The 21,730-nt window shown below is 37.4% G+C and overlaps 2 protein-coding genes across 4 annotated transcripts in view; one reads left to right on the forward strand and one right to left on the reverse strand.

Annotated features, from left to right (window-relative positions):
• COPS2 (COP9 signalosome subunit 2) overlaps nucleotides 1–21,730 on the reverse strand; it is a 139,918-nt gene that overhangs the window by 27,267 nt on the left and 90,921 nt on the right. The gene's annotated exons all lie outside the window — the stretch shown is intronic.
• The window catches only part of GALK2 (galactokinase 2), a 46,605-nt gene that overhangs the window by 3,953 nt on the left and 20,922 nt on the right, over nucleotides 1–21,730 (forward strand). For 2 of the 3 annotated variants that reach the window (XM_030281221.4, XM_002198585.7), the window contains exons 4-6: nucleotides 4,343–4,433; nucleotides 7,307–7,453; nucleotides 19,996–20,094. In XM_030281221.4, the coding sequence (XP_030137081.3) occupies nucleotides 4,343–4,433; nucleotides 7,307–7,453; nucleotides 19,996–20,094 (337 nt within the window). The remainder of the gene's footprint in view (nucleotides 1–4,342; nucleotides 4,434–7,306; nucleotides 7,454–19,995; nucleotides 20,095–21,730) is intronic. The other variant, XM_030281222.4, reaches the window with a different exon arrangement.

Consider the following 21,730-nt stretch of genomic DNA (forward strand, 5'->3'; position numbering starts at 1 on the left):
ATAATCTTGTTGGCCTTCTGCTGAACTCCCTGCCAATGTCTTTCATGTATTGGGAAACCCCAAAACTGGACGCAGTATTCCAGCTATGGTCTCACAAGTGCTGAACACAGGGAAATAATCCTGCCACTCTTTTCAACTTCAGGCACGTTTTTCTGCCTCTTTGTAACAGACTGGTATTTGTGTAGTTGCATGGTAGTTCAGATCAGGTCACTCACCCACATGAGCTTTTGTGGAAATTTTTGCAAAAATCAGAATCAGCAAAAGCTTAGTTTAAGCCATTTTTATTGAGCCATTGATTTAATTGGTAAATTAGTTCCTGAAAGCACAGTGTGTGGCAGCAAAGGGACAGGAACATACTGTAGTGGGAAATACTTGAGCACATATTCCTCCTTAAAGCTCAGTTGGTTATAAACACATTTTGAACTGCTGCCTGTGACTAAGACAGTTGAAAGGAATTTGTACTTCCATGCTAAGTATAAATACTCCGAGATTTTTCACTTTTTGTAGTATGTTTTCACATTATAGCTGAGCTGAATTAAGAGTTTGCCACTGCCAAAAAGCAATGGCTTGGCTTCTTTAACCCCTAGTCTCCCTGTACCTGCTTCTAAGATCAACTCATCCCTTTAGCAGGTGTAGAGTACTTGTTTGATCTTAAGGCAAAGTGCATTATTCCCCCATATTTTGCTTGGATAATTTTCTGTCATTTTTGTGAATTGCCATGTACTCAGCACTAAATCTGACTTGGGGTACACAGTGGGAACAAGCAGTGGTGAACAGGGAAGGGAAATGGAAGGTGTGCTTGGGACCTTTCCCTTTCTTCAACAGCAACCTCCCACCAGGGCTTAAGCTGTGATGCAAAAGCATTCTGCAAGAGACAATAGCTTCAGAATTACAATAGTTTTGATTAGGCAAAGTTGTTATATTGAACACAAAATAAAGCAGTAATAAAAAGGTAAACATTTTCACTCAGTCTTCAAGCTTAGCTGCATTATATTGCAATTGAAATGGCCTTCTCAGGACAGTTCCACAAAATGTAGAATTACAGCCTTTGAATTTAAATTGCACACACTGTCACTATATTTTCACATCTGCCCTGGTTTCAGTTTGGAATCATATGCTTTAAACCATAAACCAAGAAAAGGTCTCAGAACACAGCATTAAGCATCTTGGTTTTGTTGAGACACTGTTGCTTAAAAATAAAGCTAAAACATGCCCATAATTTCATAACAAAGAAATATTTTTCAACACTTTTAAAGTTACACCACATAACAGAACTGATGACAGTATGTCTCTTTTTCCCAGCCTGTTACACTGGTAGATTTATGCCTGTGGTGAATGTGTATCTATAGGCCTTTGGTGAACAAGGACTAACCAGAATCCTCTGTAGAATTACTATTTCATATTTAATTCTTATTTTGTGAACTGGTAAACTGTGGAACAGTTCTGTAGCACTCTTTCACCCTGATAATTCATGTCAACTTTTAATAGAAATAGAACAAAGAACAGGTTGCTAGAAAAACCACCTATTTGTTTTTTATCATAAATTATCTCAAGTGATCTGATGCCTTTTATGTTAATGGGACTGAAAAGGTATTCAAAACTTACATTCTTTTGAAGTTCCTGATACCTCCCCTTCACAAAACATCTTTGTAATTGAGAAGTATGTGTAGAGAGAATATCTGACTTCTCAAAGTGCCTTCAGAAGTACCAGGGGATGGTAATTACCAATCAGTTTCCATCTCACACAAAACCTGAAAGGTTTGTTTGTTTGTTTTTAAATCAGGGTATTTGTACAGAAGACTCAGATAAACTAACAGAATGACAAGACAGTAAGGTTCTGGGAGAAAGATCCAAACTGATCTCCCAAAAATAAGGGTTATTTACTATTCAATCAGTAAAAACCACCTCAGTCACACTACTTAAAAATCCCATCTCTTCTAATTATACAGAAAAATTGAAATTTTTATGTCTGGCTATGGAGAACTGGCATTTTTTCCCCAAGCATACTTTAAAACAGAAGGGCTGGAACAGACAATATCAGAGTATTTTATTTCATGGGTATGTTTTTCCCAGTATTTTATTTTATTTTGTTATAAAGTTCTTATATTAAACTGCCTAATTTTCAGTAGGAGGTTCAAAGGCAAGCCTGAAGATTTACTGATTTAAGATAACGCTCGGATATTTAGGAACTGTTTTTTATAAAAAATTGAATGTGATAACAAAAAATAGACTTAAGGATTCTGGGAATTTTGACAGTCCCACATTCTGTGTTTGTGTGGATTATGTCCATATAAAACCTGCCAAAATCAAAGCAATGTTTTTCTTCCATTTTCTATGTGAGAAAATTGCAAAAAATAGCAAAATGCATTTTAAGAAGTCATTATTTTAATTTATCTTGAGAACCAGCAAATATATAATCATAATATGTGTCTTCTCATTCATTGAAATTTTACTGTCTGAGAGGGTAAAATGAATTATGAAGATAAAATACTTTAGAAATCTTTGAGGCAAAGAAGACTTAAGATTCCTTTTCTCTTAATGACTTCCACAAATTGCTTTCCACCAGCCTTGTCTTTTACAACAATAATTTAGGATTATTGTAGGAAGCAAGCATAAACAAACAAAGAATTTTAAAATCTTCATTGTTTATGACAAGTATTTTCTATTTTACAAATACCTCATGGAGGATTTATTTTATTCAAAAACCATAAATAAGTTGATGGTTTATTCTCTTGGAGATCATTCTAAATATAAATTGGAAGAATTGACAGCCAGTCTCAAGCTTTCCTCGTACTCTAATTTCAGTATTCCCTTTCATATCTTTTGTGTTCCTCAGCAAAACCTAGTAATTTCTTACTCTAGCTTTGTGCTATTATTTGCTGCTGCACTGCTGGTAAAATCCTGTTTGTGGCACTAAGATAGCAGCTTACACATTAAATTGTACACCAACCTGGTGGGTTTGCTCTGTAATTAAGGTTGAACTGAACATATAACTGGCAAAATGGGAATTCTATTGATACTGCAAGTGCCAGATCTGTTGTGCCATGGGGCTGGGAATGGGCTGTAGGCTGGGATTGCAAGTGGAGTTCCTCACTTCAGTGGGGCAAGCAAAAGACCAGATCAATTGTGGTGCTACTGCAACACTGCTTGTTGCTTTGGGGGTTGCATGACGCCAAAAACTGCAGCCTTTAAGTGCACCAGAATAAAGTGAGCTTTTCAGACATTTGCTTGAATATAATTTTATCATACTAAAGATGCTTTATATTTGTATGTCTTTTTCTCCATAGGTAACCAGAATAATTAACTGATAAAAACATCTTTTCACTGGTATCCATTACAAGTGTTAAATAGTGATGTTCTTTTGGACAAAAATAAACCCAGGAAATCAATAATTTATGTAGTTTACTAGGACCAGTGTAAGAAGGAAAAATTCCATCCTTTTAGGAGTTGCAGACTGTTCCCTGAAGTGTTATTTCTTGAAACTGGTTTTATTCCTGTTAAATATTTCCAGGAAGTCAGCTGCCTCTGTTCATATTTTATAGCAGACCTTGCCTTGTAGAGCACATCTTACTCTGGAACTTTTGAATATTTTAAATCTGATTCCTTGCTGTTCTCAGTGCCTTTGCTGTTTCTGAGTTGGGCACCTGCTGTCACGACATCAAGCAGATTAAATTCCTGGGTACAAGGGTACAGAGTGCCAAACAACTTGCACCTCCCTGAGGCCTCTGCATGTCACCCATGCCCATTTTGTCAGCACCTTCAGGAATATTCAAGCTCAATATTTTTATTACTTTGAAAGAAAGGTGGAGTAGGAATTATCTGTGAGGAAACAGATAAAATATTTAAACTAAATATTTTTAACATACACAATATAATTCTGCAGCATTAGGCTTGTTTTAGTGAAGTGCCATTCAGAGCAAAGGTAATGAAGATGAAATCCTGAGCAGGAATTACCAGAGGGCCTGAAGTTTATCTGTCTCTAGTCAAGGTCTGACAGATATGATTTGAATTTTCACTTCTAAGAAATCATGATAGTATACACATACATGATGGAAGGCATCCTGCCTTAATTAAGGATGTCAAAGGCAGCTTAATTTCTGGATTTATTTAATAGAATCTTTATACTTACTTAAGAATTCTTATGCTGTCATCTAAAATAACCATATAAAAATGATTAATAAAGAAGATATGTAAAAAGATCAAACAAGAAACCAAGCCCGAAAACATTGCACTGAAAACCATCAAACCAATTTTGTCCATCAGCAGGTGGCAGTAACAAGCCATGTATTTTCAAACTAAATTTAATACAAATTAAAGCCTTAAGGTTTTTCTGTTTTTGCAGGGATTTCAGTACTAGTGTTAATAACATTCAGATTCACAAAACCAAACCTCAGTGGCATAACTACTTCCTGTGTGGATTGAAGGGTATTCAGGTAAGCCAAATCCATTTAATTTATGAAATTAATGTAGAAGTAAAATACAACAAGAATACCTATTTACCCTCAAAATGTTTCCCCGCATTCTGTAGCTTTTTTTAACATAAAGTTAAATATTTTTATGTTAAAACTTGAAGAGGAGATATGAGTGGATTTTCTTTAAAATATTGGCAGAGCACTATTTTCATCTCTATAAAACAAATTACAATAGCAGGTAATTGCTTCAGAAAGTCATGATCAAACATTTTCTGGTTGAAATTTCTGTATTTTGAAGTCAAAAGGAATGGTTTCCAATAGAATTATTTAAATAAAATCTGCTTTGAAAAAGATTTGGAGTTTTTTTTTTTTTTCCCCAGGACATGGAGATCATATCTTAACCCTTTTCTTTCCATGGAAGCATTTCAAAAATACAGACTTCCATTAAAGCTGAAAACCTGTAATTTGTGCACAACAGCTGAGTGAAGCTGACTCATGCAGTAGGCAAAAGAAAATGCAAAAGCCAAGTAAACAGCATACAGGAGAAATAACCCATTAAAGACCATTACTCATCCCACTTTTCAGGGTTTGAAATTTGAATGGGATTTTCAGAAATGTCCTGAGTTAAAAGTGCAGCTGTGCAGGAGGGGGCACACTTATGGTAAAGGCAGGAGCACAACCTCCCAGACATTTTCCTGGCTGCCACTGGAGGTTTATCCCCTCTGCAGCCTGGCCTGAGGACCCAGCTCTTGTGAAAGCAACTGCTGGTGGTCAGTGCTGCCCTGCAAGGTGCCCTTAACTCACCACGAGGCTCCTGGAAATCTCACCTGCTCTTTGCAGGTGAGGCACAGAATTCACAGCCCATTGAGGGAGGAGAAAAGGTGTCTGGTCAATGTCAATCTAACGATATTTCTGGAAGGGCAGATGGGATAAACAGTGATGGCAAGTCAGGAACAGGTTGCCACAGCCATCCCAAATTATGGGTAAACGTGCTTTTTAAAGCACATGAAGTTTGCCTCTGCATAGGCCATCTAGGTCCCCCACAGGATGATCCAATAGATAAGGACTGCAGACTGCTGAAAAGCCTACCTCAGACCTGCCACTGGAGTCTTCAAAATACAATATTCACAACAGTCAGTGCCACAAATCACTTTATTACAATTCACAGGTCCTAAACCACCCCCTGCTCATATGCATAGACCCAAATAAATTGCTTATGTGTGCAGTAACATGAGTATTTTCAATTTTCTATTGCTCAGTAATGTAGGCATTTAAATTGCACTGACTGTAGAGATATAGATTAGGTTTCTTTACAATATATCCTTTCTTATATTAAGGCTTGCATGACCAATTGACTTTATTTATTTTGCAGTCTGCTACTGAGATCTGTTTCCTAAGGACAGGCTTTCATACTTGAAGGTTAATTTGCAAAGCAGGTTTGCAGACTCTTGTACTGGCAGAAAATAAGCATAAATGTTGCAGACTTAAGAAATACAAGTACTCAGAGGGTCCAACGAGATAATCTGTTTATATTAAGCTGAACATGCTATCCTTTTGGGACAGAACTGTTGCAGAACTTGGCAAAGTCCATTTTCATTTTTGAAACTGAAGTACGTTTTCTATTTAAACATCGCGTGATAAGTCTGCAAGCCTGATTCACGTTCAAGACAATCCAGAAACTGTGGATCAGTTTCTGGTTACTCAAGCATTTTCTGTTTATGAACAAGTCTGTCTAGTGTTCTTCATGAAGGGGCATGGGCAGCAATAGTATTCTAGATATGAATTTCCTTTATTTGTAAAACAGGAAATTCAAAATATAATTTGAAGTGATCGTAGAAGACTTTAGAGGAGACTCGTTGTGTTTGCTCATCTCTACCATTGGTATTTATGGTTGAAGTTGTTCCAGGAGAAGTAGTAGAAATCTTTTCAAGGGGGACATTTCTTCATGAAAATACTGTTATTTTTCTGATTATTGGCACTGTCACGGTTTATTGACGTATAAATTGCATCAGAAGTTAGCTATTCATATACTCCCCATATAAAATGATTTTTTAATAAGTACTGCATGTTTGTTTTAAACTAATAGCAGAAAGAAATTTATATAAAAGTTAATATAAAGACAAACCAACTAAAGAATATTTAAAAGAGTATATACATGAGGATTTATGATTTCTGGATTAAATGTATTATCTGTTGTATCTATCATGTATGTTATAATATATGTATGTTAGAATATTTTAAACTTCCTTCAAAAAACAGCGTGCCAGAGAGCATCCCCAGTGGTAGGTGTGTCTTTGTTACCCTAAAGCCCAGAGTTCCTAAAGTACCATTGTGGTTTTCCCAGTGTCAGTCTGTGGGTGCTCCAGGACACAAGTATCTGCTTTGAAAACAGCTGCATGGCTACTGGTTCCCCCTCAGCGTCATGTGGCTCCCTAATACCACGTGCCAGCATTGGCAGTGAAACACAAAGTGGACCTTGAGCTTTTTGTGGTGCCTAAAATGAAGAGCTGTCGAGAAAAGGACAAAAGTAGGGTATAAAAGGAGTGGTAACTTCTCACTGTCACCACAGCAGCTCAAAGCAGAGCCGGTTGCTGCAAAACCCACCCACGAAGCTTGGTAAATTCTTGGGCATGCAGCCCATCCTGAGTTCTGCTTGGGGTAGTTATATGTTTATGTACAGCAATTGCAGACATACCTTTGGCTGAAGCCCCACCACTGGCTTTGTTCTAAAGGAATAGAATTAAAATTTTGCTTTTGCTTTATTTTGGAGATACCAGAAGCAGGTCCTTGCTTCCAGCAACTCAGCAGAAGGATTCTCTTTCTAAGTATCAGATAATTGCAAGCCTGAGCCTGTCTGTACTTGAAACTGAGATTGTTTATTTTTTCATTGTTAGGAACATTTTGGTCTCAATAACCCAACTGGAATGAATTGTCTGCTAGATGGATCCATCCCTCCAAGTTCTGGTCTCTCTAGCTCCAGTGCTTTGGTGTGCTGTGCAGGACTCGTGACACTCAGAGCTAATGGAAAAACCCTCTCTAAGGTAATTTACTGTAAAACACAAGAGTGTCAGCAGTAAAATTCTACTTAAAATTAAATATTGTTAATGCCTGTAAACATTAAAAACACGATACAATTGTTTTTGCAAAGAGTTGTTGGATATAAACTAAAGATATTGCACAATTGAGCAAACATCTTTGGCCAAATTTTGGCAGGATTTGAATTTGGCAAGAAGACAGGCTTACATTAAAGCTGAAAAAAGGAGCATTATTCTCAGCCTGTATTTTGGCCAACCATCAGGTCCATGCCTGGACCAGATGTGCTATCTGCAGGCCAGGGCTGAGGATATATGTGCTGAAGCATGTGGACCACACCCCCGAGGCCTTTACTCTCTCCCTGAATGACTTTTCATGGCTTTAACAACAGAGCATCTGTTGGAGGCCTGTGGAACAATTTCTTGACAAATTATGTAATCAGCACAAAGCAGAGGTAAAATTCTTCCATCTGACTCTCCTTATTCTCTTCACAGTTTTTTTGGAACACATATTTACAATCCAAAATGTATTCCTCACTTTTAAACAAACATTAGTCTAAAAACAAACCCCAAGTATGTGACCTGTTAGCAGTACAACTGTTAGCACTGTTTGGCTTGTGTAATACAGATTTCTGGAGGAGTCATGGTCCTTGAAGGTGCCATATGGGAATGAAGTTCTCTCCATTAAAAATGTCTGGTTAAGTGAAACTAGGATCTTAAATTAGAACATTGTCAAGAAGAGAAAAGAACAGATCTAAATGTGACTGTTACACATATTTGTGCCTATTGTCTAAGACAGACATTCCCAAATTGTGGTACAAAGCCAACTGAAAGTGGCACATGATGATGGCAGCTGTTAACTCTGCTTGTAACAAGAACTTCTCTGAGCCATGAGGTGAAAAGATCCACACAGAAGTTTTTGCTGATCTGTTGGGATTTACTTCTCTATGAGGCTGCAGTTGCAGGAATGCTCTCAGCAGCGAGTGCACAATCCCACATTGCTCCCAGGGTGGGCTTCAGGAGCATCAGGCAGAAAGGAGCTGGGTTGGAGAGGCAGGGAAGCTTTTCATGTAGGAGGATGTGGCTACAGTTACTGTCACCTTGACTGGTGTTGGTTGGTGTGTGATCAAAGGATCACACACCGTAAGAGAGGCTCTGGTTTGGGAGGTGAGACGTGTAGAGCAGTGGTAGATAAAAACATGGAATTGAGGATCCTTCTTGGATGAATGGGACTGCAGTTAAAGGGTTGGAGGTGACTGAATGTGTACCTGGCCTGACAAGAAGCTTCTGGTTTTGCATAGATGGTCCTACCACAGGTCAGCACTGTCTCTGATGGGGGTCATCTCAAGAGTGAAGCTTGGGAACAACTGATCAAAATCACTGGAGTGCACGTGTTCACAATTTGGGTATCTGCACAAGCATAAAACTGACAGAGGTCAGAAAGCCCAAATTTTACTAGGTAGTAAAAATCAGTATCTGGAAAACCAGAAGCCAGGTTTTCATTATGCCAATTCTCCACAGTGTCCTTCAGAGAACAAATGATACAGTGTGTATCATGAGCTGAACTTACACGTGGCTTGGGAGTACCACCCGGCATTATGCCAGACTTGTGGTAAAAAAAGGTGCAAGACTCCTGTCATTTTCATAGAAAATTATGGAAGAACAGTAGAAAGACAGAGACTCCACTGAATGTCTTTTCTTCTCCTCGTGTGTCCTGTTCAATCCTCTTTTTGCTAGTTGAAAAATGTGCTGAAAGTTAAGCTTGTGTCTGAAATACAGTTGGACAAACACAAGAGACACAATTGCACATTTTTGTCAGGAAACCCTGCTGTCTGCAGCCAGATATTTTGCACTTGCGATGAAAAATGAGCAATTAATGTACAGATGAGACTTCTCAATAGCCACCATAGGAGCAGTTAAGAACATATCCAAGATTTTGTAGGCTTGCATAGACCAAGGCACCTGGTTTTCATGGTCAGGAGAGAGGGTGACTGCTCTGAAGACTGATTGCTTTTGTCCAGGCTTTAAGTTTCTCCAGATCTTACAGGACAGTAAAAACTCATTCAGTGTTTTTTGCTAATTTATGATTTAGCATTAGAGACTTCTTATATGTAGCTAAATCCAGAGTCTCTGTTGCACTGGATTTATGCTTAGTCTTGCAGAGCTGCCTAGTAAAAGGCAGGGCTAGTCTGAGTATAAATTAGAGCAATTTAGGCATGTGAGTCCTCAGAAGTATAAAACGTGCTCTGGCCACTTCTTGCCAGCTCCTAATGCATCCTGTGCTGGTGTCAAATGGGATCTGTGCAGGATCCAGTCCTGCTGGCTCTGTGTCAGCAGGGAGCTCCCCCATGGCAGGGAAATTCTTAGCTGAGCACAAGAAGGAGCTTTCCAGATCCTTTCTACTAGAAAGCTAACCAGGACCATGCATTTTTCAGGCTCTGGATATTTATGTGTTTGTTTATTTTAAATAAGAAATATCACTTTACCCCTCCCATCCATCTTTTTTTTTCCCAAATGCTTTATAGCTGTGGAAGTTGTAAATTGTAGTATTTATAAGTAACAATATTTGGTTATGATGGTAAGTTTATGAGAAAAGATTGACTTTTTGCCCCTCACGAGTCTGATGGACTTTGCAAAATCTTAGTATGATGGTTTGTAGCAGGAAGACAGGAAACTTTTGGCTTAGGAATCAAATTTGGCTGAATTGTAGGGCTTCTGTAGCCAAAGTTATGAAAAAAATGACCTTTTACTGAATGGAACATTTATCTGTTTTGTTTCTGTGAAACTATTTTTATGAGAATATTTTAGTTATATGCTCTTTTTCCTGATAAATGTAAGTTTAAAATAGTTGCTGTAGAGTAAAAGTCATTGAAATTTAGAGCTTTTATGAGATAACACTTCCAGTGTGAGGCTGGGGCCTATGAGATTAAGAGCCCAAACCCCACAAAATTAAAAAACATTGTAAAAGCTAGAATTTCATGGTGGCTAACTTTAAAAATAGCACTTTTTTGCCATTGAAAACAAAATCAGAAAAAAATATGCCCTCACTAATTGTGTATAGCAGTCTGCAACAGGGCATTGTTTCAGCATGCATACAATATTTGTTTTTAAAAAAAAACCGTCATACACATACACAATAGTTAGGGAAAATACCAGTTCAAGACAATTCAGCCAGATGTGCAGTGCTAACCAGTTGCAGCAGTGCAATAGTATTCAAATAACAAGATGGAAAATGTAGAATGCAATCTTTAAAAATAATCCATTTTTCTCCTCCAAACAGGATACCAGTCTAAGGCTGTGTTGGCATCACTCAAAGAGCAGCAAAGCTCAGTAGTAGTAGTAGTTCTTGATTTTAAAGTGATTTTTATTTCACTGTTATGAAATCAACCTTTTGTATAACTTTTGATCAGGAGAGGATGCTTTTTGTAAAGGAAACACAATAACGCTCTAAACTGTCCCAGCTTTGTGTTTTGTGGTAGAAATTACTGAGTACAGAAAATCACTTAGGACTGAGTAACTAGATTTACTTCAAAGATGTGATGATAATGTTGTTGTCCAAATGTTAGATCTTGTGAAAGTAAGGTCTGTTCAGCCACCTTAACATTTTTTCTGTTACATCAAGGCTGGGTATCTGTGCACATACTTATTGGGAAGAAGAGATCAAAATTGAATAGAGTTTATCTAATTTAATGTGAAATGTTGAGCAGGGGAAGCAGAATCATATTTGGCTTTATCTAGATTGAGAAAAGGCTAAGTCAGACAGTAAATAAAGGACTTAAACCTAACCTGTGTCCATTGGTTTCACTTTTCCCAAACTATGGCTCAGATGAATCTGAGTGTGTTAAACATTTTTAAACAGTATTTCAACAGTTACTGTACCTGCTACTGTCACTGGTTTCAGTGGGAGAATAGACAGAGCATCTGGAATCCTTTGTACTTGGTTTCTGAAGCTTCTGTATAATAAGGAAAGTGATTGAGTTGAGCCCTTTACCACTTCTAATCCATAGCTGTCTGGCAAGAAAACCTGTGAGTATCCATACTAGTAGTGTGACTGAAATTAGTAACTTGTGTTGATAATATTCCTTAGGATTGGATTATAATTTATTTTATTTTAAAAATATTTATTTTTATAATTTATTTTATTGATCGATCAAAAATCTTTGATAGATGCATGCTCAGGTTAATTATATGAGAAACCAAATTGTTTACACAAAAAATGGTACATAGATACTGTATTTTAAAGTACTGCTAATACAGAGAAATGCTAAAGTTCCTTTCTCCCTGTGGAATTGAAAAACAGGGTTCTTGTTAAGCTTGACTGTGTGTTTGTAATCAAGGGGAAACAGGGTACTTTAGAGCAGTGGTAATCAAAGGCCATAATCTCTCATCAACCTAATTGATAACCTTCTATTTGAGCATGTTAGGGGGCAGACAAAGTCAGGCTAAGATTGCTGTGCTTATGAGGACATCCAGATACTATCTGACAAATATATTCCCATTCTGGAAAAAAGTAAGCATAATTACCTTGCAAAACATATATGAAGTTCAGCTAATTGGGATTTTATGTGCAAACTGGAAGCAGATGGTAACTTTCAGCAACCTATTCCTGGTCAAGATTAGATATTAAAAATAAAGGGATTCCTGGTGGTAAAAATAACCTCACAAATTTAAGTATCATTTTATACCTTACTAAATGAAACATAGTACCTTCTATTTCAGAAGTAATTTTTATACCTATATACATATATATAAAATATGCACTGATTGCAAAAAAAATTACAGTCTAACTAGAGTCAAAATATATGATGGAGAATGTTTCCTTCTTACTGTAAAACACTCATCTTTATCTGTAAATTTTTCTTCTGCATTTTCAGTCTTGTGTATTGTGAACCAAACTTCATAGAATTTCATAGAAAATCTACACTACATTTGCCATTAAATTACCAACATTATTTGATGTAAAGGAAAGCAGCAGACTGAGTCTGACTTTTCAGATTAACTTGCTGAAATGTTAAGGAATGTTCATTGGGGGACCATTACTCTATTTCCATAGAGGAGGTAAATATATGCACAGCACTTTTGACTGAATTGATATTTAAATACTCCGGTTACTTAAATTTGCATGATGACAAGAATTCTGGAGCACTAAAAATGATAGTGCTAAAAATAACTTACATTAACAAATTACTTTTCTTCATAGAGCTTCAATTCACGAAAAATAAAATTTAAAACAAGAAGAAAACTAAGATTTTTTTTTTTTTAAAGATTAGTTACCATTACTACTACACTGTGGGATATAGAAAATCTAGCCCACTTAACTTGGGCCAAAATGAACTACATTAAACCACTAAGGCAGATGTAATTTAATACTATCATTTTATGGAGAAGATTGCTTTATTTTGGCTGCTGTCATTCTGGATTTGTGTATATCAAATTTCTGTGTAATGTAGGGTGAGCTGTTCCAAAAAAATACTAAGCAACACTAATTCTGTTTTACTAACAAATATTTGCCTGTCTCCTACTCACTAATTATCTTACTCTTTTAAGGGGTTTACTCTTACACAAGTTTACTTCTTTGAAGGGCTGTGGGAGATTGAAAGGGATTGATCACTGATTTGGAACATATTAACAGTGACAGTTATATAGGGACAAATTCTGTCACAGTTTACACACTGTCCAGACCCATTATTGCATGAGTCAAAATCAGAAAAGTTGGCCTTTGGCCTCTTTATGAGCAAGAGGACTACTAAAGGTGAAACTCCCTTATCTGTTCTCACTCAGATAATTCTTTAGTTTTTTATTTTTGGTATTTTTTTTGTTATAATTAAGTGATCATCTGTTCACTGTCATTATTCCTAGGATATCTAAATACCTTTCTGCATTTAGGTCTCCATGCTCATTATCACTAACATCAAACTGATAGAAAGTAAAATAAATGATGGGGCAACAGAGAATCAAGTGAGCTGTATGGGGTGGGTTATAATTTATTAGTTCTTTGACTTGAAAGACCAAAAAGACTCAGCTGTAAATCTAAACCTGAATTTGAAGTGTTTCATATTGAAATACAAGCAGAGAAAAGCACATTTTAGTGAAAAGTATCATTTTACTGAAAACTCACTTTTTCCATTAAAAATCCAAAACAAGGTAACATGATGCAGAGCTACTGATGACTTCTTATTACAAGAAATCTCTCCATCTAGAGTAACTACACATAAGGCAACTAATAATAAAAAATCACAACCTTTCTTTGTCAGACTAAATTATATCTCCACTGATATGATTTCCCAGATTAGACTTTCTGCATGCTGGATAGGAAATCTTGTGCCTCAAAGATAAAACGGATTTAAGTGGTAGTAATTTCTTTCTTCGTAACCCAAGACTGACTTGCTCCTTATCAGGGAGAACCTTAAATTGTTTCAAACAAAAAGCAGGGGTAGTTAACAGAGTCTTAGATCAAAAACTAGCCTAGGTCTGCACAGGGGGGCAGTTGCCTGCTAAACAAACGAGTGTTACCTTCTGCAGTGGGATACATTCTGGACAGACTTTAGAATTAAGCTTCGCAAATGAACAGCCTAACAAAATACATTTTGAAAACTGTTAGTTTTAGATATTTCCTAGTGCTCTAACTCACATGGTCTAAAACCTGAGAGCAGCTTCCTTAAGTAATTAATTTACATAAATTTCTTAAGGCTTAATTATTTGTTAGTGAATTGTATGTACTGAGATTCTTCTCCTAGTGATGTGGTATTATATTGTTTTAATTATGGATATTCTATTTTATTATGTTGTAACCTTTTTTTGTTGGATAAACAGCAAAAAACCCTATGTTAATGTTAATATATCATGAAACTCATTGACTCTAAACATCTCCGATGGAAGCACAGCCAACCTGGCATGTGTACTTGCCAACAGCTATAAAAGCAGTGTTTGCATGGATGATATTTGGTCTGGCATTCAAAAGCTGCAGTATTTAGTGTTTCTTGACAGATCACCAGGGAGACTTGAAGGTTTTACTCACCTGCCAGCTACTGCTGCTGCCATGTTACTCTCATCCCTCCCCCATGTTCAGAGGCTGAACAGAGCCAGCGTGTGAAGCAGCTCGGGGTACTGCTAGAATAACTGCAGTATTTTCATTTTCCATCCCAGCTACCCCACGCACTGACTCCCTACAGTCAGCAGAAGGGAAGGGTTTGCTTCAGCTGTGTCACTGCCAGGTTTAAACAAAGGGACTTTGCACAGGAGGGCAGATGTGGTCACATAATCCTCCTTGTTGTCTCTGGTACTCCAACCTCAGGGAAGGAGGCAGCATAGTAGTGCTGAACTGCTTGAGGTTGCATTACAATGTGCTTATGTTAACACTAATTAAGACACATTTTATGTGACTCATTTGTCACATTAAAATTGAAAATTGATACAGTGACATTTTCCCTAAGGTGTCTAAGAAAAGCTGTAAGTCTGTCTTTCTCCTTTCCTACCAAGATAATTAAACTGAAAAAATATTTAGGAAAAAGCCACATGGAACAATTAAGGGTACAGAATGACCACCATAAAAGCATGTTAGAACTCTGGAAAAAAACACTTAAAGGAGGAAGGGTCAGAGATCCATCAAATGATGAATGTAATTGATGGAGTGGGTGGGAATCATTGTTTGTTACTCCCTCAAGTGTTTAGAGCCAGCAGGTATGAAATAAAGCTAATCAGGTACCCATTAATGATTAACAATTGGAGACAGTTCTTCACCTGACAAGGTGTAGAGGTCTTTGTTCCTGGATGATCTACATATTAAAGTTATGCATGAGTTAAAAGGGAGTCTGGATAAATTCACATGTAAGAAATCTATTATTGGTACCTAAGGGTGAAGAACTGACATTCAGCCTATGGAACTCCCGATCAAAATATAAAGTCCTGGGGAAATAAGATCTTTACTTGGTCTTTGGTCCATACTAAGAGCCCACTTTCAGTTACAAGAAACAGGACTAGAAGTGGTATTGGTTTGATCCAGAGGTTGCTTTTATCTACATATAGTCTGTATTTTTATTCTGACTCAAGCCTTTTAATTAATTTTATCTAGCTGACAGGCCCTTACTTACTTATGGCCACATGCTCAGGCACATGATGGGATTCTGGGGCTTGTCCTGGGCAGGGCCAGGAGAGGGACTTGAAGATCCTTGGGGGGTTTCTTCCACATCAGGATACTCTGTGATTATATGCACTTCCCTTCTTGGCTAGGTTGTTGGGTTCTTTGGGTTTTTTTTTGCAGGGGGATGAGATCAAAGGAAACATCTCCTGATGTTTGAGCTTTCTGAATTACTATTTTAATATATCATTTTGTTTGTTTAATAGTGTAGATTAGGACTTACTGTCTGCATGGTACAGTTTACCTGGTCTAGTTAGTCCTGTTGGAACAACTTCCTGAAACAATAATACAAAAATTCAGAGGGCAGTAACATATGTAGACCTCACAACACGTGAGCTAAGGAAATTTTTAATTTATCTAAGTATTTTTTTTGCAGATTCATAATGTTACTATTCAGACCCATTTTAACTGTGATTTTAGTATCTCTCTGTTCACTTCTCATTACCATCATGTTAATAAGATTTTAAATCTACCCTGTAACTGTTTCTATGAGACTATATTCCTTACAGAATATACCACAATGTTGGAAATAGGGAGGTTTTTTAATCCTCATTTTAGCTTTGTGACTGATTCACATGACTTTGAACAAATCTTGTAAATATCTATGCTGTCTCTAAGTTGAATATAAAAGCAGCCTTATAGGAATGCTTTTAAAGTAAACTGTGTAAAATTCTATGAAAATTTAAATTGTGATTTACTAGTATTTTTGAAATACTGTTTTAGGTATGGAAAAACATGCTAAATGAACCTTGAGTGCATAGAACAAACTATGTTTTGTGGCTAGCTCAAAGTGGTCTGTCATATGAATCAGAATGTGTGGGATGCAAGTGGAGTCTCTGTGTAGATGGGGTTTATTCGTTCTCTGTATTTCTCATGGTGCCTTATGAGGAACAAATACCTGCCTTCACTGAGTTCAGTGAGAAAGCCTGTTCTAGGACTGGTGCAGAACTCAATAAGCTAACACTGTTTCTTTTATGCACATAACAATTCTATCTGGAAGTCTACCAAGGAGTGTCAGGCCGCCTCTAACCTACCAGCCTGACAGGTGATGCTGTGGTGCAGCCTGGGTGCAGTTCCCCTAAAGGTGACTGTGAGAATGCTCTGAGTTACTTCTCTGCAGGAACTGCAGTGCATCCAGAAGGAAGTTCTGTGCCCAGGTGTTGTACAGGCAGACATTTGAGATGTTGCCAAGTTGTGCAGTGAAATCTGGGATCTGAGAAGCTCTGTATTTTTACAGATCAGATATACACTGAAAAGATATAAATAGCAGATGATCTAAACAGCCCCTGCCCTAAAGAGCTTCTGGGTGTTGCAAGTTGAATGGAAACAAGCATTGCTCTAAGATAGGCAAAAGCTATTTCCTTTTATTACATGGCTCTCACAGACTTTTTTCCTTAGAGAGATTTTCCATGGAAGCCTAAACTCTTAAGAACTGGTGTAGTTAAATGGGGATTTTTTCACTTTCTAGTAATGAAGTCACACATATTTATAGCATTATCATGCAAGAATCCCAAGTAGCAATTACTAATTAGAAAGAGGAGGAAGATACTCCTCATTTTACTGAGGAAATGGAGCCGTGATGAATTAAAAGAGACTTTCCCTGACTCACAAGAAACTTAATGTGGAGCTAGAAATTGAGCCCAGACCTCCTGAAATTTAGTTCACTGTTTCAGTCATATGACCATCCTTTTCCAAGTATCAAATATGTACACAAGGCTCTCCAGTTTAGTCTTCACATTAGTTTCCAATGAAACTTTGCCCTTTCACTCATTTTAGCAAAAAGGCAAACATTTGCCCATTTGTCTCAATAGTAAGTAGAAACTGCTCTCCATACAGATGACAATTTCCTCTCCATTCACATGCTTCTCATCCTAGTATTAAAGTCAGCCTGTGTCAGCAAGGGCCCGTTTAAATTAGAAACCAAATAATATTTCAGGGATGCCTTGGGCTGTCTTGTGGAGAGGGTTCTTTGCAACCCTTGCCAGTTACTACTTGGTGGTCCTGCCAATCCTTGCTAAGTTTCAAAACAGAAGTTGCTCAAGCTGGAGCAGTGCTGCTTGCCCGGCATATGCAGCTGGACAGCTGGAGAGCCGCGACCCAGCGAGGCCGGCGCTCAACCAGGCACAGTTCACCAGACCTTGTAAAGGGACAGGGGAGTGGCACTGGCCTAATTGTTAACATTCCTCCTCTGCAAGACTTCTCCTGATACACATTTAATAAGCCTAGGCTCATAAAGTCTAAACAATTTAGGCAATCAAGTGGTAGTTGATGTGTATGTGGAGATAGAGATGCTGCCAGACTAAGTTAAGAGTGAAATGCCTAATTTCTGACTTTGCCAAGCTTTATCTGGCAGTTGCAGATGAAGTAATAGCTCAGGCAGCTGTGCCCAAGAGCAGAATATATGTTGTGAGTACCTCAGGAGCTGTACTTCAGGCCAGGTTTGCACAGACACAGCTCCTACTTACTTGAGTATGCATGGCTTGTCTGCCAGCGTGGTCTTCTCACACAGTGAGTAATACTCATAAGCTCCAGTCTGAAAGTTCCTGCCAGTGGCAACAAAAATTAGGGATGTGGTATTGCTGTGTTCTCAGAGAGACAAAAGGCGGATTCAGCAGAACTGGCTGAAACATGCAGGTATTCCCACGTCACAGCAACAGTTATTTGTATATAGGCACACCTTCATATGTAGAAAGGAGTGAGGATCTAGAGATTTGTGTGTGGAGGCTGGTTATTTTCTATAGAGCTATTGCTGAGTATTTTAGCATTAAATGGGAAAAAGCATCATTGCCTTGATTAACATTTCATTCAGAATTATTTTCAGCTCATAGTGGAGCATGGAGATATGGTAACTAGATGTTAAACTTTCATTGATGGGATGAAGAGATCTGAGGTTCAAACTGGGAATGGGACATGAGTGAACATGGGAGAGGGAGGAAAAATGAATTTTCATGAACCTGGGAAATGGTTTTTGTTAAAAAGAAAGAGCACCATAAGGCATGAAGTTTCTATAGTTCTCAAGAAAAATAAAATAAACATTGTTTCAACTCACCTTTAAAATACACAAAGGAAAGGCAGTGCCAAAAAAGAGAATATTTTTATGATTGTGCTTTCAATGTGCTCTTGTTAATGGTCTTTTTCTTGTGAGAGATCGTTTACCATGTTTGATTCAAAGAGATCCACTCTGCATAGTTTTGGAGTAACTTTGTTAATGTTTTTTTGATAATTTCTACTTATCAGCCTAAGGCTTATTGGCCATAACTGCATTGTGGGCTGAGTAAATTGGTTGTTAGTGCACTTGCAAACTGTTCAGCCTGATTACATTCATCTAAGCACCAATTTTACAGCTGTGTCAGTGGGGCCATTAGAGGACTTGAGCGAGCAAGCAAGCAGGCACCCTTGCACATACCTCTCTCAGCGTCCTGATTTACTGCCTCTATCTGCTGCCTTTTACAGCTGTGTGCTGGCTAGTGTCCCTGTCTTGCTGCTTAGCTTTTTTCAGTCCTGTAATGCTACATCCTTACTGTGGAATCTGAATCTGACTTTGCCACTGCAAAACGGCCTGTGGCTTTTCTAAAGTTCTTTTCCCATCTTGCTTGTGGTTACCTTGTGCTTAGAAAAACAAACTGGTAGAAGTCATAATAGGTGAACACAAATGCTTTCCTTTTAACCCACTTCTTTGTGACTACTCTGTGTTCTTTGACCATTTTCCAAGGCTTCTCTTCTTTTTGTTTTGACTTAGCCTGATAGCTGAAAGCTTTACTGTTAATTATTATTTTTGACAGTTATGACATTGATATTCCACCCTCCCATATTATCCTCTGACCTGCAGGTATTAGAATGCACAAAGATATGCCTAAAATGTCACAAAGGAATGCATATCACATATAGTTACAAATTAGTTCAGATAAGCAGAGTACAGTATCTCAAGGACACACAACAAGCATCACTGACTTAAATATCTGCAGTGAGAAACAGTTTTGGAGTAATTTCTGATTATGGAGTCAGTACATTAAAATAATATGGAGTAATAACTTGAATTTTTTTGCTGAGATTCACATGTGGATTAATTAATCTAATTAAATCAACAAAACATTGGCTAGTGGGATGGAAGGATTTGAAGTGCACAAGGAAGGTGGGAGGAAGACAGCTCAAGAGTTAAGTGTCTAAACAAGGATACTCTGAAAAGCATTTGGTGGGTCCTCTGGAGGCTGAGTAGTTGGTTCTTTTTTGCTTCAGAACAAAAGGGAAAAGGGGCCATGTGGCATCATGATTGATAGCAGCTTATGTTCTTTGACTTGTAAGAGATAATAGTTTCAGAACTCTGACATTGTTTCCTTTGTTTTCTCACTAATTAAAATGTAAACAGAATAAAAGTATCATCCCTAACTGTGGCTGAAGGTTCACATTTTTCCAGGTGGAACTCGCAGAAATTTGCACCAAGAGCGAACGTTATATTGGCACAGAAGGTGGAGGAATGGACCAGTCAATCTCTTTTCTGGCAGAAGAAGGAACTGTATGTGTACTTTTGTAATCTAAACTAACAATGTAATATTAATTTATGTAAGCAAAAAAAATACCTTCATTAGTATCTAGAAGAAAGACAAAACTAGAAACTGGAATACCCTAATAAGCAGTATAAGCACCATTGGTATACAAATGAATCAGGAATTAAACTTACAAACTTGGGTAGAATCAAGTATGACAAGTTTGAATGAATATGATGAAGAAAATCAGAAATGGCAAGGAGGAAGGAAAAGATGTGGGAAAATATGTACTCTAGAAGAGCACCAGGTTCCATGATTTGGCCAATTCATGCTGAACTTAGAATGTTTCCCATATAATGAAATCTGAATGGTCGGCATGCCTTGTATTCAGTGCAAATGGGATAATTATTACAAAAATGCTTTCTTGAAACTTCTTATAACCAAACAGTTCTAGGAAGTTTTGCCAGGTTCAGTTACAAAGACAATGGAGACTTTTTTTTTCACCAGTTTTGCTAATTCCAGACAATTCTGTGGCTGGATTTTGATGTAGAAGGCATTTAGCAGTCTTAAACGTGGTGACAGAAGGTGAACTAGCTGTGATAAACAGGACCTGCCAAGTTATGCATGAGTGCTTGCAGTGGAATTTACAGTGAGGTTCATCTGCTGTCCCAGAAGGTGCAACTGTTCAAACCTCAGACCTGTCAAAATACTTTTATTGGAATTAATGTGGTGTTTCATAACAACCTTTACTTTCCTTATGATTGTGGGATTATATCTCTACAGCTTTTGTTCCTTAATGACATGTCTTGGATGGGTTTACACAGAAACAAAACCTATTTCCTAGAATCACACCAAACATTTAATGCCATCATGAGACACACATTTTTTTAATTTCACATCACCTGTACCTACTCTACACCTTTCCTTCATGTTTTTACTGTTAGTAGTAAAAACACAGCAACATGAATAATGAAAGAAGGAAGCAGCATATTTTCCTGCCATACACAGAGATGATTTTTTAAGTGGAAGCTTTTCTGATATATAGCAGTGGTGACCAAAAAGACAAAGAAAATGTTAGAAAGGACGAGGAAAGAATTGTGAACAAACCAGAAAATATCCTTGCTTCAGCGTACTTGCAGCTGAACGCAGCTTTAGCCTCCCATCTTAAAAAACCAAGAAAAGTACAGTAAAGGACACTGAGGTTTATCAAAGTTATTTTTTAAAATATGTGCATTGACTGAACAATTTAAAACTTTTCATCTTGGAAAAGAAGAAGCTTTGAGGGTGATACTTTGAAGTTTGTAAATTCCCTAAACAAGTAAAGAGAAGGTAAATGGAGGATTCAATGTTTTTCATAACTGAAGAACTAATAGAGACACAATGACATTAGCAAGCAGCTTGTAAAAAACAAACAAGGAAGTTTGGGTTTTTTTCCAAAACATTCATTGTTAAATTGAGAAATACCATACATTGTGGAAGGCAGAAGTTTTAAAAGAATTCAAAAAATACTTTTGTGGATACACTAAGAGAGTGTTAAACTATATGTAGCTATTTAATAGTCAGATGTTTCTTTCAGTGTAAGTATAGCCATCGTAACCTTTGCTTATGAGAATCTGGAAAAACATACCCCTAGAAAAGATTGCTTTCTATATGTTCTATTTTTAT

This window comes from Taeniopygia guttata, chromosome 10 (assembly GCF_048771995.1).
Source record: "Taeniopygia guttata chromosome 10, bTaeGut7.mat, whole genome shotgun sequence".
NCBI classification, from domain to species: Eukaryota; Metazoa; Chordata; class Aves; order Passeriformes; family Estrildidae; genus Taeniopygia; species Taeniopygia guttata.